At 52.1% G+C, this 18870-nt stretch overlaps 1 protein-coding gene across 1 annotated transcript; it reads right to left on the bottom strand.

Annotated features, from left to right (window-relative positions):
- Positions 1–3757: 3757 nt before the first annotated feature.
- On the bottom strand, positions 3758–10860 carry DES (desmin). Its single transcript, XM_019977363.2, has 9 exons — positions 10191–10860; positions 9145–9205; positions 8928–9023; positions 8647–8808; positions 8351–8476; positions 7719–7939; positions 6390–6433; positions 4770–4852; positions 3758–4558 (listed from the first exon to the last, which is right to left on the bottom strand). The coding sequence occupies exons 1-9, from the start codon at positions 10766–10768 to the stop codon at positions 4517–4519; spliced, it is 1413 nt and encodes a 470-aa protein (XP_019832922.2). The 5' UTR covers positions 10769–10860; the 3' UTR covers positions 3758–4516.
- Positions 10861–18870: the final 8010 nt, after the last annotated feature.

Raw genomic sequence — 18870 nt, 5'->3', positions numbered from 1 at the left:
TGCAGGAGGCACGGGAAACTCGGGTTCGATCCCTGGATCAGAAAGAACCCCTGGAGGAGGAAATGGCAACCTATTCCAGTATTCTTGCCTGGAGAATCCTATGGACAGAGGAACCTGGTGGGCTACAGTCCACAACATCATGAAGGGCTGGACACAACTGAAGTGACTTCACACACACACATGGAAGATGGGAGTGTGATGGGGGGCTTGCAGTTTGAAACAGAGTGGTAGGAATTGGCCTCACAAGAAATTGTTGAGCCAATCTTGAAGGGGTGAGGACCAAATGGAGCAGAAGTCTGGGCAGGACTGCTCCAGGAAGCATATGCCCTGTAGGCTCCAGAAGAGCAGGGCTGGGGGGAGTGTGGGGGAGCTAGAGGGACATGAGTTCAGACACGCAGTGGGGGCCAGATAGCCTAGCATCTTGTAGGCCATGACCCTTTTATTTCTAGTGAAACGAGAAGCCATCTCAGAGGATTCTGAGCTGAGGAATTACATGATCTGACTTAGGTTGTTGTGATGGCTTTAAATTATTATATTAAATATTAAAACAAATATTAACTATTTAAAAGGGCCTGGCACAGAGCCTGGAACGTGGCTCGTTCTCTCCTGGTTGAATGAGCATAATGGGGGCTTTCGCTGAGGTGTGGGCAATGAGTGTGCGGGCCTGGGTCAGGAGGGCACAGGCCCTGGCAAGTCGCGGGCGCCCTCTCCTGGCAGAGCCCGCACTGGCTGTGACGCCGGAAGCCCTCCAGCCCTCGCCAGGGCCCTCACCTAGACCAGCTGGCTACAAGGCGCTCATCTGTCCCTCAGAGCGGCCCCACAGTGCCCCGCGGCCTGGCGCCCAGCTGGTGTGTGCTGCCAGTCTGCCCTGCTTTGCAATCACAAGCCTGTGGTGTCATGGAAAGAAATCTGCTCTCTGGAGGCCAAGGAGCAGGGGCCCCCGTCCTCCTCTGCCAATGATACACTGTGTGACCTTGGCAGTTCACCCATCTCTCTGGGCCGCGGGAGATTCCTCCAAGTCATAATGAGGCACCATGTGCCTGGCACATGGCAAAAGCTCACTGTTTGATGAATCAGTGAATGAAGTGGGGACCGTCAACCTTTCTGGTAAATATTTAATTTAGAGAAAAGTAAATAAAAGTGCCCAGCGGGTATTCATTCAACACGTATTTAAATATTTGATGGGCACCTTCTATGGACAAAGCCCTCTTCCAGGCACCAAGAGTAGTGAATAAAATGAATGAAAACCTTGCCCTTGGTTAGCTGACATTTTAGGTGTTGAATCAAAGGTCAATGATTTGCATATGAGTCCTGGGCAGGCTGGTGGTCAGAGGAGGAGCGAGAGAAGTGGTGAGTGAGTGGAATGCTTTGTCTCCAGGCGCAGGGGTGGCGGGATAGCCAGAGTGGACAGACAGGATAGGAAAGGGCCTGCTGAGACGTCAGTTCTTGGCTTATAGACATATTTGCCTCCACAATCCTTCCCACTCCACCTGCTCAGGTAGGGTCTGAGTTGGTCTGGAGCTGCTCCCATGGTGGGAAGCTGGTCAGCCCTCTGAACCATCTTATTTCTCAGTGTTCAGATGCCAGTTCCCAAAGAGTAGGGAGAGGTTTAGCCATGGAGGGGACAGGGATACACACAGTGTGTGTGGGTGCAGACTGAAGATCTGGGTGTATGTGTATGACCACCAGAGACCCAGATCTTTTTCAGTTTATTTTTGTCCATTCTCTGGGATCAGGCCACATGCATCTCCTCTGCCCCAGATTTCTAGGTCACGGTCCAACCCACAAGGAGACAGACAAAGCAGAGGGCTTAGAACCAGAAGCTCCAGTCCAGGAAGGCTTGACTCAGACCATGCTTTCCCCTGGGCCTCCTCCCTTCTCTGAGGACAGATGGGTAGCCATCACAGGGACAAATGTGTGTGAGAAGGAAGGACTTTCTGACCTTCAGAGCTGTCCCAGCAAGAAGGGGCCCCCTAAGAGGCAGTGTGTTCTTAGACCCCAGAGACACTCAAGCGTAGCCTTAGGACAGCTGGTCAAGATGTGGGACTTTCTGGGGGGCAAGTCATGGCCTGGGGGCCTTTGAGATCTGGGTCTGCCAGTCTTAAAGAGTCCTCCACTTTCTCCTTCTAGTGACCAGTCTGCACCTAAGCCTTTTTTGGGAAGGTAAGGAAGCCCCTAAGCCTTTCTCTGACCTCATGTCCCTTTATCCTTTGTGGGGTAGATGAGTGCTCAGAACTCATTCAGGGGGAAGAGCAAGCTGAGAGCCTCCGGAGGTTACTCACAGATACACGAACACCACCATGCCCACGTGGGCCCACCTCACCCAGGAGTCTCTCTCACACAGAGAGGAGCTCAGATTCCAGGGCCCCTCATAGGCTCAGGATAAGAAGGCGCTGCCCCCCTCTATCCCAGTGTGCACAGGAAATGCTCCTGCTCATTTCTGTTGGGGGTCCACCACGGGTTGATTGTGGGGGGGTGTTCTGGGGCCTTCAGGGTTCACTCTGTTGGAGGATTGCAGGGAAAGGAAGGGAGGGTGGGGGACATGGGGTTTAGCCCCAGATGCTCCCGGGGCAAGATGAAGGATAGCATACCTTGAAGAAGGGGGTCCTTCCTGGAGCCCTGGAGGGAGGGACCACACAAGTTACGGGGTGGGGGTGGGGGGGCTGGCAACTCATGAGCCAGGGCTGCATCCAAGAAGGGGGAGAAAGAGACACCAGAAAGGCTTTTGGAAGCTTCTGGAAAAAGCCAGTTAGGAACAGCATACTAAGGACTTTAGGACTAAAGCTCTGTTGGATTTATTTCCCTTACAAACTGTCCGAATTTATCATGTTTGTGATCTCTACCCTCTTCCCGCTTCTAAAGGGTAACCTCTTAAATATGAGGGGTGGTTGGAAGACAGAGACCTACATGGATCCATCAAGCTTCCTAAATCTCTGATCCACCTGGAATTTATTTTTTGAAAGGAGTGAAAAGACAGATTTCACTGCTGCCCCTGTCCATGGCTACCATGCCCAGTACTGAATAATTAAGGTTTCCCCATGGAAACCTTTAAGATATCTGTGTTAATGTTTTATGATTTTTTTTCCCATATGTCCTACATTCCCTCCTATCTTTCCAAATACTCCCAAAATTTCCCTTTGTCATTTTAATTAAGATTGTATTACACTGAAATTATAAGCTAACATAGGATGACTTGACATCTTTTTTAGAGCAGTGAGTCTTCTTCTCCAAGGATGAGATAGAGCTTTCTATTTTTCTTAACAAGGTTATTTTTCCTGACTTGGCCTTGGAGCTTCGAAGATCCAGGTTTAGTGGGAAGAGGGTGTAAGCTACCTTAGGCAAGGACCACAGGAGCCCTACTTCAGAGCAGTGTGTGGGGGCAGTCCTGGTAATGGGGCGTAACAAGAGGTATGTGTGAGTCCCCAACAAAAGCCCCCTCCCCCATATGCTACACACATACAGCCAGGCTGCAAAGCTCTGGGACTAGAAGGGGTGGCAGGCCCTGGGGGACAGTCTGGCTGGTCAGGAGGGCAGCACACAGTTCACCTCAAGAGGTGATACAAGGAATTTCCTGGTGGTCCAGTGGTTAGGACTCCATGCTTCCCTTGCAAGGGCACAGGTTTGATCCCTGGTCAGGGAACTAAGATCTCACATGCTGTGTTATGTGGCCAAAAAATATTAAAAAAAAAAAAAAAAGACATAGTGTGACAGGGCTCTCTCAGAGAAGACCTGGCAGTCAAAACAGCAGGGGCCGTGCTAGGCTTGTGCTTATCTTTTTATTGTTTCTGTTCAGAGCCCCTGCAGCGGGGAAGGGGCAGGCACGGGGAGGTGGGCCCCCCTACCACCTGCCTGAGACCGCTCTCTCCTCTCTCCTCTTCGCTCCAGCATCTCGCCCACCCTCTCTCTTTCTGCATCTCCTGCTCCCACATCTGGCACCTTCGGGGGTTCTCTCTTGCAGCCCCTGCTTTGTAAGCCCACCTTGGGAAAGTAAGGGACCATGGGGTCAGTCTCAAGCCCCCCAGTAACCACGGGGGGGCTATGTCCCCAGTTACCTGCCTGGCTTGCTGAGGATGCTGCCTTTCTGACTCAGGCCGGGGCGGGGGCAGTGGGGAGGTCCACAGGGCTTGACCTGACCCTGAGGGGTTCCTACATCCTACTCTGGAGTCCCCTCCAAAGCCATATGCTAGAGCCTGAGGTCACGGAGGTGGGAAGGGTAGGGTCACTGCCATGTCTTGGCTCCAGCCTGGCCCTGTCTAGCACACTCCAAGGGCGGCCCAGGGCCAGGCCCCCTCACTTCAAAATCCAGACCTCACACGGCAGGGGTTCCCTGTGCCTGGGAGGGTTGGGCCATGTCCCCTGTGGGGACCAGGAAGGGTGGTCGCAGTGAGCAGGGGTCAGAGGCTGTGAGGGGAGCACTGTGGCTGGGGGTGGTGCCCTGGGATGGAGGGAGGCTGGCTTTAGGAGGCAGTGAGGACAGAGGTGAGCACGGTCTCTGGCAGCAGAGAAGCCTCTGGCTTTAGAGCACCTCATGCTGCTGTTGTGTGGCCTCACTGACGACCTGGAGAGGAAGAGAAACCCAGTCTAACCCAGGGCTGGCCAGAGAATGGAGTCATGACCCCGGGACACCTCCTCCCCAGACTGGCAGACCCCTCTGCCCCCAGGCAGAACCAGCAGCACGGCTGGTAGAAGACACCTGGCTGACAGCCCCCCCAGACACACCCCACAGGCCCCCCCACCTCAGGGGTAAGGGGACCAGGCAGACCACTCACCTCCCCGTCCCGGGTCTCAATGGTCTTGATCATCACCGTCTTCTTGGTATGGACCTCAGAACCCCTCTGCTCGGGGCTTGTTTCTGTAACAGATTCATCCACACACTCAGCCTGACCAAGGCCAGGCCTGGGCTGTTCCTGTGGCTGGGAGTCCTTCCCTGGTCTCACTAGGCAAAGCCCGGAAGATGCCCACCCCCTCAATATGGGCCTGTTACTTTTTCAGCAAAACATCTTCACCTGTCCTTGTGCCCAGCACCCAGTAGGTGGCTCTGCAGACCCAAGGGGCTGTCCCAGGGCTGAGATAAGACAAGGAGCCAAGGGGTGTGCTCCAGGTGTTGGCAGGTTCAAGAGGGTGAGGGATCACGTAGGCCCCAGGCCACCCAGCAGTCCCCCCTCCACCGACACCCCTCCTCACTCCCCCTCCACCCTTGGTCCCCAAGAGATCCCTGCAGGAATCCCTGCAGGGTACCCTGACAGTTAGGACCCTAGAGCCCAGAACCAAGGCACTCTTTTGAAGGATCTCTTGGTACCCAGCCTCCTTTATCTCCGGATGAACAACTTGATGTCTTAATGAAAGAGAGATGGACAGGAATCAGTCACTGATTTATTGCGCGGATGGCCAGTCACTTGTCCCTCCATGCCTCAGTTTCCCCACTGTGAAATGAACGTTAACAGCAGTACTTGCCCTGTCATGGCCCAGAACTATTGACTTGAAAAAGCATTAAGCGATTTTAAATGCAAGGCTCACACTTGATATCTGCATAAACTGCTAACCGAAAAGAGCCATTCTGAGTTTTATTGGAAGGGTCAAATTTAGGTCCTTGGTGTTATGAGTTTGGTGTTCATAAATCTCCTTAGCAGTCAGCCAGCCTGTGATGAACATTGCAACTCGGTGGAGCACAGCATGTATTTTTTTCTGATGAAAATGAACATCGAATATATAAAAGATTTGATCTAGGAAAGGCGAAGCTGCCAAGGACTCCAACTTACTTTCCTAATGTATCATTAGAGCGTGTTTTTCTGCTCTCTGGGGTTGGAAAGCCACTCGATCTGCATATTACTAATGTCAGAATGGCAGAATGCCCTAGGAGTTCGTTCTTTTAATTGTTTGGCTTTGCTAAGGTTTGGCTTCATTTTTTAAAGCAAGCACCCAACATCTTGCTCCAGAAAGCTGGAAATGCTCAATAAGCAGCTGGAGGGCAGTGGGGGGTGCTTGGCAACTTGTCAAACAGACAATAAGTGGTGGGTGCCTTGTAGCTCAGGCATAGGGTTCTAGATGCTTCTGCCGCCAGGTCCCCAAGGATACCCTGGTACTTCCTCAGAGTTTGGGTATATTAGGAAAAAGAAACTGTTGGCCACTTAATATTCCCAGAAGATGCAGGGGACATGGTCATACAATACAACACCGTGAAATTTAAAAAAATAAAATAAAAAGCTCCCTTTGTCAGAAGATGCCTCTACCTAAATGTCCCCATTCTCCCGTTGCAGCCCCCTTTCTGTTCCCCAGACCCCATCCCTGTCCCTATGGTGTATCCTCCCTTCCTGGCTGGCCTTGGGCAGTGCTCATGCTGGTCTCCTACCCTCTGCCACTCCAGCCTCCACTTGCCAACACGCACTCACCTCGGAAGTTGAGGGCAGAGAAGGTCTGGATAGGGAGGTTGATCCTAAAAGGAGAGAGACCAGGCCCCCAAAGGGTTAGGACCCTCCATCTCTCTCGTCACCACCCCTCAAAACTTGCCCTGATCCTCTGTAAACACCATCCTCAGCTGTCCCAGTCCCACTGACTTCAACACTGCTTGGGGCATGGGGCCAAAGGCCCACTCGAGCTGTCCCAGGAACTGTCCCTTCTGGAAGGATCACCCCAGTCCTTCTCTGACCTGCTGGTATGACACCAGGACCCCCACTGCACCCTCCACTGTACCCAGATTTCTTTCTTGCCCTTGGCATTGCAGGGTGTATCAACAAGAGCTGTGGATGACATCCACTGCATGTGCCCACCCTCCAGTCAGTCTGGGAATCTCTGGCCCACTCACAGGAAGGCAAGTTCCAGGAACTGCCACCCGCCCTTTATGCCTACAGCTGGGAAAATGCAGTGTGACCTTAGCTACCTGAAGGGGTCATTATATGAGGATATTATTCTACAGTATCTGAAATCTTCCTCTCTATAAATCTGTATCTAAATATGTCAGCTGATTTTTGTAAACTTCAGATTTTATCATTTTTGTGAGCATCAGTGGGCATCATTTTGTTGAGTACATGATCTGTTTTGAATTGATGTTAAGTTTATATAGTGAAATGCACAGATCTTTAGAGTGCAATCCAGTGAGTTTTGATCAGTGTCTACATCCATGTAACCACCAGTCCAAATCAAGATATAGAACATTTCCATCAACGAAGAAGGTTCCCTTGTGTCCCTTTCTGGTTGCATGGTGTTTTTGTGTCTAAAGGTGATTTGTTCTGAGCACGTCATTGCATCTTTTCCTGTGAGCACGTGTGTGTGTACACATGCATGTGTGTGCACCCTCTGAGCATGAATCTCTGCACCTTCTCTCTTAGCCTATCATGTCCCAGCTCCATCTGTCTCTATTCATCTCTATCTGCCCCCTCCCTTTCCTTCCTCATCACTCCCAGCTCTGCTTCCATCTCTCCCTTGACTGGCAGTAATGTTTTATTACTAGTTGCTGAATATGGTTTTATGCTGCTGGTTCTTAATTCTGAAGGTGGATATGGGAATACTTATATTTCTCTTTTTATAAAAGCTATTAATTAAATCACTTTTTACCCAGGTGGCTTTGGTTAATTCTCTGTAATCAGCGCAGTGGTGGCCTCTTGTATAATATTGCTTCTAGATCTTGTGATGGTGATCCTGAGCCCCGCTTCAGGGCAGGAAGGGGCCCTCAATGCACCCCCCTCCAGGAGCCCACGGCCAGCCTCTGCCTGGCCCCTCACCGGCTCTCCTCGCCCTCCAGCAGCTTCCGGTAGGTGGCAATCTCCACGTCCAAGGCCATCTTGACATTGAGCAGGTCCTGGTACTCGCGCAGGTGGCGGGCCATCTCATCCTTGAGGTGTCGGATCTCCTCCTCCAGGCGGGCAATGTTGTCCTGGTAGCCGCTGGCCTCACTAGCAAAGCGGTCCTCTAGCTCCCTCATCTGCCTCATCAGTGAGTCGTTCTGCAGGAGGGGGTGCCCAGGTCAAGGACGGGCTGTGCTGGTGGTCGAGGGGACACGGGGGGCCCAGGATGGACAGAGGCACAGTCTCCGGGCTGGGAGGTACCCCAGATAGCCAAGCCGAGGACTTGTCAAAGTCCTCTGAGCCAGGGAACTCGGAACTCAAATGAAGCCTTATGTGGAATATCAGAGAATACAGCTGATACAAGGGAACATGGCTGTCCACCCTTCCTGCCTCCACGCAGGAGTCCCACGATTCCTGAGAGCCCCCCTGGGAGTCCACCTGTCTGTTTCTACCCCTGTGGTAGATATGAGGAGACAGAGGCCCAGAGAGGGTGTGTGATGCGCCTGAGGTCACAGAGCGTAAGCTGCAGATGGGAAGGGCTGGGCCAGGCAAGGTGGGCAGGGACTCACGGTGCCCTTGAGGGCGTCGATCTCGCAGGTGTAGGACTGGATCTGGTGGCGGTACTCCATCATCTCCTGCTTGGCCTGGCGCAGAGCGTCATTGTTCTTGTTGGCTGCCTGGGTCAGGTCAGACACCTATGGGCAAAGAGAGAGGGTCCCTGAGATGACAGGGAGGATGCAGGATACAGGAAGGGGTGGGCAAAGAAGCATGGAGACCCTGGGCTCACCCTCCTCCCCAGAGATGGAGCCATAGGAAATACCTCCAAACTGGGATTGAGGGGACAGAGGGGCTGCCAGAGTCTCACCTTTGACTTGTACCATTCCTCGGCTTCCGAGATATTCTTGGCCGCGATGGTCTCATACTGAGCACGGATGTCCCTGAGGGCAGCTGTGAGGTCTGGTTTCGACATGTCCATCTCCACCTGGACCTGCTGTTCCTGAAGCTGGGCCTGTAGCTCGCGGATCTCCTGCAGGGTATGGCTAGGCTTCAGTCCCCAACCAGCCTCAACACGTACCCTCACAACCCCACTCCCCGAGTCCAGCACCACCACCATCCGCTCCAGCCGCTTTCACCAGGGCATAGTACCTCTTCGTGAACTTTCTTAAGGAACGCGATTTCCTCGTTGAGAGATTCAATCCTGCGCTCCAGGTCAATTCGAGCTAGAGTGGCTGCATCCACGTCCTGGGAAAGGTCAAGTGAGAGGGAGAGGGACACTGATCACCCGGGCATTGCAGAGGGAGACCAGGAGTGACACAGAGGGGACAGAAGGGGTAAGGCAGCTGGGAGACCCAAGAGGACTCACGGCTCGGAAGGCAGCCAAATTGTTCTCCGCTTCTTCTTTCAGCTGAATTTCCTCTTGCAGCCTGGTAGACACAGGCAGAAGGACAGACAGATGGTGAGGATGAAACAGGCTGGGGAGAAGACTGACTGGGGGCTGCCCAGGGAGTGGGCTCAGAATAGAGTGAGGAGGGCCCGCCCACACAGGGAGGGGACAGGAAGTGGCCCAATCTCTGCCCTGGAGCCACACCCTGGAAGTCCATGTCCTCGCTAGTTTGTGACCTCCCTGGGATTAAGAACTGCGTCTTATTTTGTCCACCTCCCGGTTCTTATTTTATCCACCTCTGGGTTCCCAGGCCCCAGCCCCAGCCTGGCGCATGTAGGTGCTCATTTAACGTTTGTGACCTGGGTGGTAGAACAGTGATCACTTGGACAGAAAAGCAGGACCCACCAGTATTTGCTCTATTCTTGCTGCCTGAAGCACAGGGAGCCTGGTGGAGCCACAATCAGTGTTCCAATCTGTCTGAGGGCTGCGTCTCCCCCTCTCCCCCCGCCCCCCCAACTCACTCTCTCCTTTCCTCCAGCTTATCCATCCTCCCTATAAAGCTTAAGTCTGGCCCAGGGGTCAAGATCCCCTCTCTACCCCCAACCACAGGGCTTCATCACAGAAGAACTGAGAGCTACTGCTGGCCCCAGATTTCCTTGTCTCCTACCAACCTGTCCTCTCCCTCCCACTGCCTATGGGCCTCCTTTCTCCTTCCATGTGCCCACCTGAACCCAGAAACAAACCCCTAGCATCTTAAGATGCTTTGTAAGAAGCACCTGGTCTCCCAAGGTCGCCCATTTCCACTCCACGATGTCCCCAAGAAAATTGGGACCGTAGCCTCGTCTGCAGCCTGAGAGCACAGGGAGAGGCATGGCGTCTCTTCCCCCTCCCCCGGAGACACAGCTAGACCATCCTCACCCTGGGTACGATGGGGTACTGACCACTGGACCCAGCCCCAGGCCTTAGCCTCCCGTGCCCGGCCCCTGGAGAGGGAGAGGGTTCTGAGGGCGCTTGCGGGTGCTCACTTGGCCTTGAGCCGCTGCAGGTCGTCCAGCAGGTTGTCCCGCTCGACGTCGACGCGGGCGCGCTGGTTGGTGAGCACCTCCACCTGGCGCCGCAGCTCCCGCAGCTCCTCCTCGTAGATCTCGGCCACGCGCGTCGGCTCCCGGCCCTTGAGCCGGTTCACCTCCGCAGCAAGCGCCGCGTTCTGCTGCTCCAGGAAGCGCACCTTCTCGATGTAGTTGGCGAAGCGATCATTGAGCTCCTGCAGCTCCACCTTCTCGTTGGTGCGCGTGGTCAGGAACTCCTGGTTCACGGCATCGGCCAGCGAGAAGTCCAGCAGCTCGCCCGCGCCATAGGAGGAGGGCACGCGGGTCGAACCCAGCCGGCTGGCCCGCAGCGCCCCCAGGCCCCCGGCCCCGCCCGACGTGCGCGACACCTGGTACACGCGGGACGTCACCGAGCTCGAGGAGCCCTTGGTGCCGAAGCCCGCGCGCGGGAACACCGGCGAGCTCAGCGGGGAGCCGAGCGGGAAGCTGGGGGCCCCGCCGAAGGTGCGGCGGTAGGACGACACCCGCTGGCTGGACGAGTAGGCCTGGCTCATAGTGGCGGCGCGGGCGAGGCTGGGCGGCGCGGAGAAGGAGGCGGCGGGCGGCCGGCCGGAGAGTGGATGTGGCGAGGGGAGACAGGGCCCCCGGCCGTCCGCACTATTTGTATCCCTCCTGACATCAGCCCCCGCCGCCCCTCCCCTGACAGCTGCAGGATCCCGCTGTCCTGCCAGGAAAGGGCGGCCCCTGGCGTGGGGGCGGGGAGGCCAGCTCCCCCGCAGGAGGACTGAGCCCCTCAGCGGGCGGGTGGGTGGGGGCCCCTGCGGGGTGTGGGAGAGGCTGGCGGACCTAGGAGGGCAGAAGGTGGGCAGGCCTGCCAGCCGCTTCACCCGGGCGCAAACATGTCTGGAGCCCCCGGCCAGCCCCCTTTCAGTCCTTGCCTCCCTGGTCCTGGGGTGATCAGCGGAGAGAGCTGGGGAGAGGCTTCTATTTAGTTTGAGGGGCTTCTTTTGGCTCCAAAGAGATACTTTGGGTCATTTCCTGAAGAGACAAGGCCTATTTCCAAGACAGTCTGCAAATCACCTTTTTTTTTTTTCCCTAAAGATTCTCCGAAAGTGGCAAACATTTAGGAGGGCTCAGACAAAAGACCAGGAATGCCCCAGCCAGGACTAGTGGAGGAGCGTCTCTGACAGGCAGGGAGGATGGGAAGGCCTCCCTGGGATAGGCAGCCATCCCCACCAGAGCCCACCTCCTCAGGTATGTCCACTAGCATCTGAGTTCCAGCTCCCAGCCTCAGTTTCCCTCTGGATTCATGAAGGTCCTTTTCCACCCCACCCCTACCAGTGAGGGTGCAGCCTCAAGTTTACAAACAACAGGGTGATTTCCAGAAAGGGCCTGGTAGGCTCTCAGTTTCCAATTATAACAATTATAACTGTGTCCTCTCACCCCCACACTGCCAACTTCTCTGGGCTTCTGTCCCTGTGAGCCCACCCCCACCCCCTCTCTGATTCATCCCCCTTCCTCACACCACCCCCACCCCCAGGGGTTTGTGTTTTGTCAGGAGCCTCATGTCAACCCAGCCATCTCCCTGGCAGCAACAGCTGCCAACCCCAAATACCAGAGCTGGTATTTATAGAGGAGAATGCATCAGTCCGGGAAACAAGCACACAGGAGAGGAGCTCTGGGGGGGTGGGGGTCGGGTACCTGAGGAGACATGGGTATCAGATGGTGGAGGAAGGCTTGAGGCGATGAGCCCCAATCACTTCCCACCCTCTTCATGCTCCAAGCCCCCAGCAGAGAAGCCCTGAATAGGGCTTGTCCATCCCTTGTACTAAGGTCTCCTCCTTAGTACAAGGCACTGGCTGACCCCTAAGGACATTTCCGCTTCTCCATGAATATTGGCTGTTTCTCCAAAGCTCCACCTGGCACTATTCAGGTCTCTCTTAGGCCTGACCCTTTAGGAATGCAAAGTTTGGAAATAGAGGTCTGGTCTTATCTTAGCTCTGCCATCACCTGAAGATGTAATTACAAGCAGGCAAGTCCTTCCCTTCTCTGTGTCGTCACTATAATGTATGAATGGTCACCCTGGCGGTGTCTACCGACTATGGGTTTGAAGAGGCTCAAGTAACAATTACTACCTTGTGTATTCTGAGCACCCACCGTGTGTCACTCTGCTAAGCACTTCCCACCCGTGATCCCCAATTCTCTTGACACCCCTGTGAGGTAAGAGCTAGTACCCTTCCCATGTTGCAGCTCAGGAAGCTGAGGCAGTCTGACTCCAGAGCCCATGCTTTGTCCCCAGGGTATGTGTGAATGTGCCAGGTTAACTGCAAAGAGCTTTGTTGCTGCTGTCTTTGCAAAGCCCTTTCACATTCAGTTTCTAATTTTTATCCAAGAGACAAGCTTATGAGGTGGGTGGGGAGTTCCAGATATTCTTATCCAGGCTTCGAGTCAGTGCAAGCTGTTGTGTTCTGGTTATTTTTGTGTCTCGTCTCCCAAACTAGATTGTAGGCTCCTGGAGAATTTTGGGGAGACCATGTGACTCCTTTGCATGTCCCTTTGGACAGGCAGCACTGTCCTTGTTCAAAGTAGCCTGAAAGATTTCTTTCCCATCCCCTTATTTTGTTAACATACGCTGCGTGCACACAAACACACATGTCCATGAGACACACCTGTCCATGAGTGGACAGGTGAGTCAGCTCCCAGCCACTCTTATAACTGAATCCCTCTGACTGCAGCAGTTGGCTCAAGGGGCAGGCCTGGACCTGACCAGGGCCAATCAGAGACCCACCTTGGAATTTATACATGGAACTGGGATTACTAAACTGGAGCCTGGCAACCATGTTTCCTACCCACTGGGGAGGTCTTTCTGGCATAGGGAAAAAAAGGTCAGCATGCCGGGAGCAGCAGAGACACCCAGAGAAAAGGAGAATGTGAGGCTGGAAGTCCTAAATTCCATCTCCCGGGACCCTGGTTCTTCAGTTCTCCATTTTGTGAGCTCCCCCAGTATCCTTCCTGGGTTTGGGGCCAATAAACTTTTCTTTTTTTTTTTAAACTGCAGAGACTTGGTATTGGCTACTGCCATTTGTAATCAAAACAACCCTGGCTAATATGCTGTAAGGAGACTGTGCGCCCATTTCCACAACACTAAAGAGGCCAGAACACTTTTGGGACTCCTGTCTGTGAACAGTCTCCAGACCACATAAGGAAATTGCCCTTTGGACCAGCCTGAGGCCTCAGTTCCTTAGTGAAATGAGACAGAAAGCAAATAAATAAATTATACCATGTATTCTCTAGTCAAAATCAACATCTACCAGACTTGGCTCTGAACCACTTGGAGCTGTTTCCAAAATTTGGTTCCACCCCTAAGGATTTGCTACCATGGAGGGCAGCAAAACAACACTTGGAGGCTTGGAAGGCAGGTGAAAGAGGAGCATTCCAGAGCATGTTCCTAACCAGGCAGCACCACTGAAGGAAGAGTTTAGACTCCCCTTGGGACTTCTTAGAACTAGACATGCTAAAAATAATGACAATTTATCTGGATGGGTAATGCACTTAGCATAAAATGCAGAAGGTATCATTCTGTGGGTTGCTTTTTCACTCTCTTGATAGTATCCTTTGATGCACAAAAGTTTTTAATTTTGATAAAGTCCAGTTTATCTATGGATTCTTTTATTGCCTATGCTTTGGGTGTCATATCCAAGAAATCATTGCCAAATCAATGTGAAGAATGTTATCCCCTGTGTTTTCTTCTGAGAGCTTTACAGTTTTAAGTCTTTGATCCATTATGAATTAATTTTCATACACAGTATAAGGGTCCAACTTCATTCTTTTTCATATTAATATGTTATATGAGTATTATATGATAGATAATTTCCCCAGCACCATTTGTTGACAAGACTGTCCTTTTCCTCTTATTGAAAACAATTTAGCCATATATTTGAAGTTTTTTTTTCCTCTGGGCTCTCTGTTATGGTCCATTGACCTAGGTATCTGTACTCACACCAGTACCATACTGCCTTGATTACTATAGCTTTGTAATAAGTTTTGAAATCAAGAAGTGTGACTCCTCCAACTTTGTTGTTTTTTTCAAGATGTTTTGGCTATGAGGGGTCCATTGAGATTCCATTTTGAATTTTAAATGGAATGAATTTTTCTATTTCTTAAAAAAAATTTTGGTGGGATTTTTATAGGGGTTGCACTGAATCTGCAGATCACTTTGGGTAGTATTGAAAGCTTAACAATATTAAGTCTTCCAATCAATAAATACTGGATATCTTTCAATTTTTGTGTCTTCATTTCAGAAATGTTTTGTAGCTTTCAATGTACAAGCCTTACTCTTAAGTCACTTCAGTCATGTCCGACTCTTCTCGACCCCATGGACTGCAGCCCACCAGGCTCCTCCATCCATGGGATTTTCCAGGCAACAGTACTCTTCCCTAGTTATGTTTATTTCTAGGTATTTTATTCTTTTTGATGCTATTATAGATGAAGTTGATAATGAGGGCTTTTCCCTTTATTCTGTTAATGTGATATATTATACTGATTGGTTTTCATGTATTTAACCATTCCTGCATTCCAGAAAAAAGTCCCATGTCAACATGTGTATAATGCTTTTAATATGCTGTTGAATTTTGGTTTGCTAGCATTTTGTTGAGAAGTTTAACATTAATATTTGTAAGGAATATACATCTGTAGCTTTGTTTTCTTGTATGTCTTTGTCTGGCTGTGGTATCAGACTAATGCTGGCCTCATAGGATGTGTTAAGAAATACTTCCTTTTCAAATTTTTAGAAGATTTTGAGAAGGGTTGGTGTTAATTCTGAAATGTTTGGTAGAATTCAACAAGGAAGCCATCTTGTCTTACTCTTTTCTTTATTGGGAGATTTTGAGTCATTCTTCTTAATCATTCTTCTTAATATCCTCATTTGTATTTCACATTTGTATTCGTATTTACTGTATTTGGCCAATTTTTTATTGATAAACATTTCCAATCTTTTGCTATTATAAACAATGCTGCTATGAACATCCTTGGAACAAAACTTTTAAAAAATATTTACTTATTTGGCTGTCAAGTCTTAGTTGCAGTACATCGGATATTCATTACATCATGAGAGATCTTTCTCTAGCTGTGGTGCATGGGCTCTTCTGTCGTGGTACACAGGCTTAGTTGCTCCTTGGCATGTGGGATCTTAGTTCCCTGACCAGGAGTCAAACCCATGTCCCCTGTATTACAAGGTGGATTCTTAACTACTGGACCACCAGGGAAGTCCCGGGACAAACTTCTGAATATATAAAGTTTGGTAAGGCATTTTATTCTTTTGGTAAGGTATCACATTATTTTATGGTCATATCTCTCACTGGAGCTAAGTGATATTGGAAATGGGAAGGTCCACCAAGACAGACCTTTTCATTCATCATTTGCCAGAAAAGGGGGACAATTTATAAATGTGTGTTCATGGTACAGTCCCCTTGTATTTAATACAATGCACATTACCAATATATTTTGTTGAATCAGTTAAAGAAGGAAGTCAGTCCTGATGTTTGCTTGAAATCTTCCCACATTACTCCAACCTTGGAGAGTCTTGGAAACTTAAGGTTGGAAGTAACTTCATAGGTCATGAGGTCAACCAGTCCCACACACCCACTTCTCAGTTAAGGCTTAAATCGTTTCTACTGTGACTCAAGCAAGCACTGCTCCACTTTGAATCCCTCTACTGCCTGGGGACACAGTGTCTCCAGGGTGCCCACTCCACTCCACAAAGAGTATTGGGTAAATAACATGCCTTGGTCATGGGACAACAGACAGCCCTGCTGTTTGAAACATTTCCTTATATTTGAACCCAGGAGATGTCTCTGCTATACCTATTACTCTGCCCTGGGAACCAAACAGAGCGAAAAGAAATCCCTTTCAGAGATCCAACTTCAAATATTTCGGGGTAGTGCTCACATCTTTTGGAGACTTTGCCTATTTCACCATTCCCAATTCTCTCCCTTCCCTAAACTAATGGACCAGCAAAACCCAAATTCATCCTAGCCTCCAAAGCCCCACCAAACTGGCCCATCTTGCTAACCTTAGCTCACTCACCTCTCCTTTGGGCTCACCTCACACAGCCTCTTTTTTGTTGGGTGACACTGCCAAGCTTTTCCCTGCCTTCCTCTAAACTCAGTGACTGGAGGGCTTGTGGATGCCTGGGTAGATCTCTGAACCTCATGGAGGGTGCCCTAGAAGACAAGGGCCCTGGTACCATAGGACCCCCCAGGCCCCATGGATGGCATGGATAGGGGGCAGGCAGCTGATATGGATGAATCACCAGGATGGGGATACCGACTTGGCCACCACAGGGCATCTGAATTGAGGGAAAAAATGAAAGAGGTCAAAAAGGAGACAACCAGAAGTGACTTTTCCACCTTGCCCTGTCTGGGAGCATCCCCCAGCCCCGGTCTACTCCAGGATCCCAGACGCAAGACAGTGCTGGTGCCTCCCCACCGTGCACCCCCTCTCCACCAGCTGACCCCCACCTCCAGGGTTGCCTGTGTCCCTTTGTCCAGGGCCCACCCTCCTCTTTCTATTTCCCAGCATCTTGGTGCTTCTATTCCAAGCTGGGTTGGGTCAGGAGACAGCCACCGCGTCAGAGCTTGGGGACAGTATGGCAGGTGTGGATTCTGGGACCCTGGCTCTTGCGTGAGCTTCAGCACTTGGTGGGGAGGTGGGAGACCCAAGCAAGGGGGTCTGGAGGTGGGGCAGTCAGCCAGAGGCTAAGATATGGATGCTTATCATGGAGGTTCACCAACTAACCATCTGTGCCCCCTGGGCAAGTCCCATTTCCTGCCTAGTCTCACATGTCCAGGTGTGAAAGGGGATTGGGCCGGGTCATCTCCAGAGCCCCCTCAGCTTCTGACATCCTGAGTCTCTGGGCCCAGGGGGTGGGACACTGAGTGGTCCCTGGCAGAGTCATCCCCGCCTCAGTGCTCCCAGAGACCCGGCCCTCAACAGTCCCTTCCATGCTGCCCCCCCATCTTCCTCTCAGCTGTAGGGCTGCTTAACCTCCACAGGCGGCTGAGGAGCTAGAGTGACTGTAAAAGGGAAGGAATGTCCAGAGGCAATTGTTTCTTCCTGATATCACCGCGGGGGAGGTTGGGTTGGGGGGCCCAGCTGGAACGGTGGCGTCAGGATTATCCCTGAGACTCATCCCCCGCCACCCCGGCCTCCCCCCTGCACTGGCCCCCTGGCCCCACAGCCAGCAATCACCCCTCTCATCCACCACCCTCTGCATCTCACTGGTTTAAGACCTCCAGGCCTCCCTCTCCCACCTCTCTCCACCTTCTGACCCTAGACCCTCTCTTGGGACCCCTCCTTCATGGCACCCCCACCCCAGCTCTTATAAATTCCTCCCACATCTCCTCCTCGTCAACCCCACACCCCTGACCTAGCTCCTTCTCTGGGGAGGCCTCACAGGCTGGCTCCAACCCCCTCCTGACCCACGCTCCTTTTACAGACATGGAGTGCTGCGGGTTTTCTGCCAAAGTAGGAGAAGTCTGAGGCTGATCTCACCTCCTCCTTATAGGCTGCCTTGCAGGCTGGGGAGGAGGCAGTGGGGACAGGGAGGCTGAACCTCAAAGGGAGGAGCTAGTAAATGGAGGTGAAAGTGCTTTGTGGACTCTGAGCATCTGGTAGCTTTCAGGTGTTATTTGAATCAGTAAGAGGTTTGAGGCGAGGAGGATGGAGACGGAAGTCAGTTTGAAGGAAGAGGAGGGAGCTTTGCTAGCATGAAGGGAAGGTCCCCAAGAAGGCACCCTGGTGCCCTGGGAGCAGCATATGGCTGGGAGTTTAGGAGGCCAGAGTCTTGGCCAGCCCCAGATAAGCTGTGTGACCTTGGACTGGTTGCATCTCCTCTCTGGGTTGCAGTGTCTCCTTGCTTAAAATGAAATATCCTGGATGTCCCTCCCTATTCTGACCCCCAGAAGAGGAGGGAGAGAGGCCCTTTCTTATGAAAAGGTGCCTCCCTGGGCTGCCTCATCTGAAGCCTTTTTGCTCAGACAGACTCCTATCAAGCCAAATCCAAACACTGGCGCGTACCTAGAACACACCCAACCCCACCGTGTGTTGATGAGAGGCAGCTACACCTGCCAGCAGAAATGGACTCAGCCTCCTCCGTAGAGACACATTCTCCCTCCCCGCAGGTTCCTCCTGCCTCCCCTGTCTCTGTTGGCTCCGTCCTCACTGTGTGAGCACCTGTTCCTGCCCCACAGAACAGACACAGCCCCCACCTCCTCATGGGTTCCTGGCGTCTCAGCTGTCCTGGTACACTGCTGCCCCCACCACATCCAGCCATCTCCCCACAGTTCCCAGCCATCTGGGGGGATACCCCTGAATTCTCCAAGTCCCCTCAGTCCTGAGCCATTTCCTGAAGAGGCAGGGGAGCCCTCTCTTTCCAACACAAATATAGACCGTCCCCTCAGCTGAAACCCAAGGAGAATAAGAGAAAACTGTCCTTGATCAGACCAGGGTTTATCAGGGTGGAGGAGGGGCAGGGGTGTGAGAACTGGGGTGGGAAGGTGTCAGGGTGAGTTGGGAGCAGCTGAGCTTGGTGTAGGGTGGCACCCAGCCCTGCTCCAACCTCTGTGAAAGGAGATTTCATGGGTTTCTCTGCCTACCT

Source organism: Bos indicus, chromosome 2 (genome assembly GCF_029378745.1).
Source record: "Bos indicus isolate NIAB-ARS_2022 breed Sahiwal x Tharparkar chromosome 2, NIAB-ARS_B.indTharparkar_mat_pri_1.0, whole genome shotgun sequence".
Classification (NCBI taxonomy): Eukaryota; Metazoa; Chordata; class Mammalia; order Artiodactyla; family Bovidae; genus Bos; species Bos indicus.
This window is presented reverse-complemented; position numbering and strand designations above follow the sequence as displayed.

What these genes read in the sequence shown, in the direction of transcription:
- DES (XM_019977363.2), bottom strand. Translation starts at nt 10,768, where the DNA reads ATGAGCCAGGCCTACTCGTCCAGCCAGCGGGTGTCGTCCTACCGCCGC. An exon ending in AGGAATGGTACAAGTCAAAG is followed by an intron (nt 8,477 to 8,646) that starts GTGAGACTCTGG and finishes CTTTGCCCATAG; the next exon opens with GTGTCTGACCTGACCCAGGC. An exon ending in CTCTGCCCTCAACTTCCGAG is followed by an intron (nt 4,853 to 6,389) that starts GTGAGTGCGTGT and finishes AATCTGTTACAG; the next exon opens with AAACAAGCCCCGAGCAGAGG.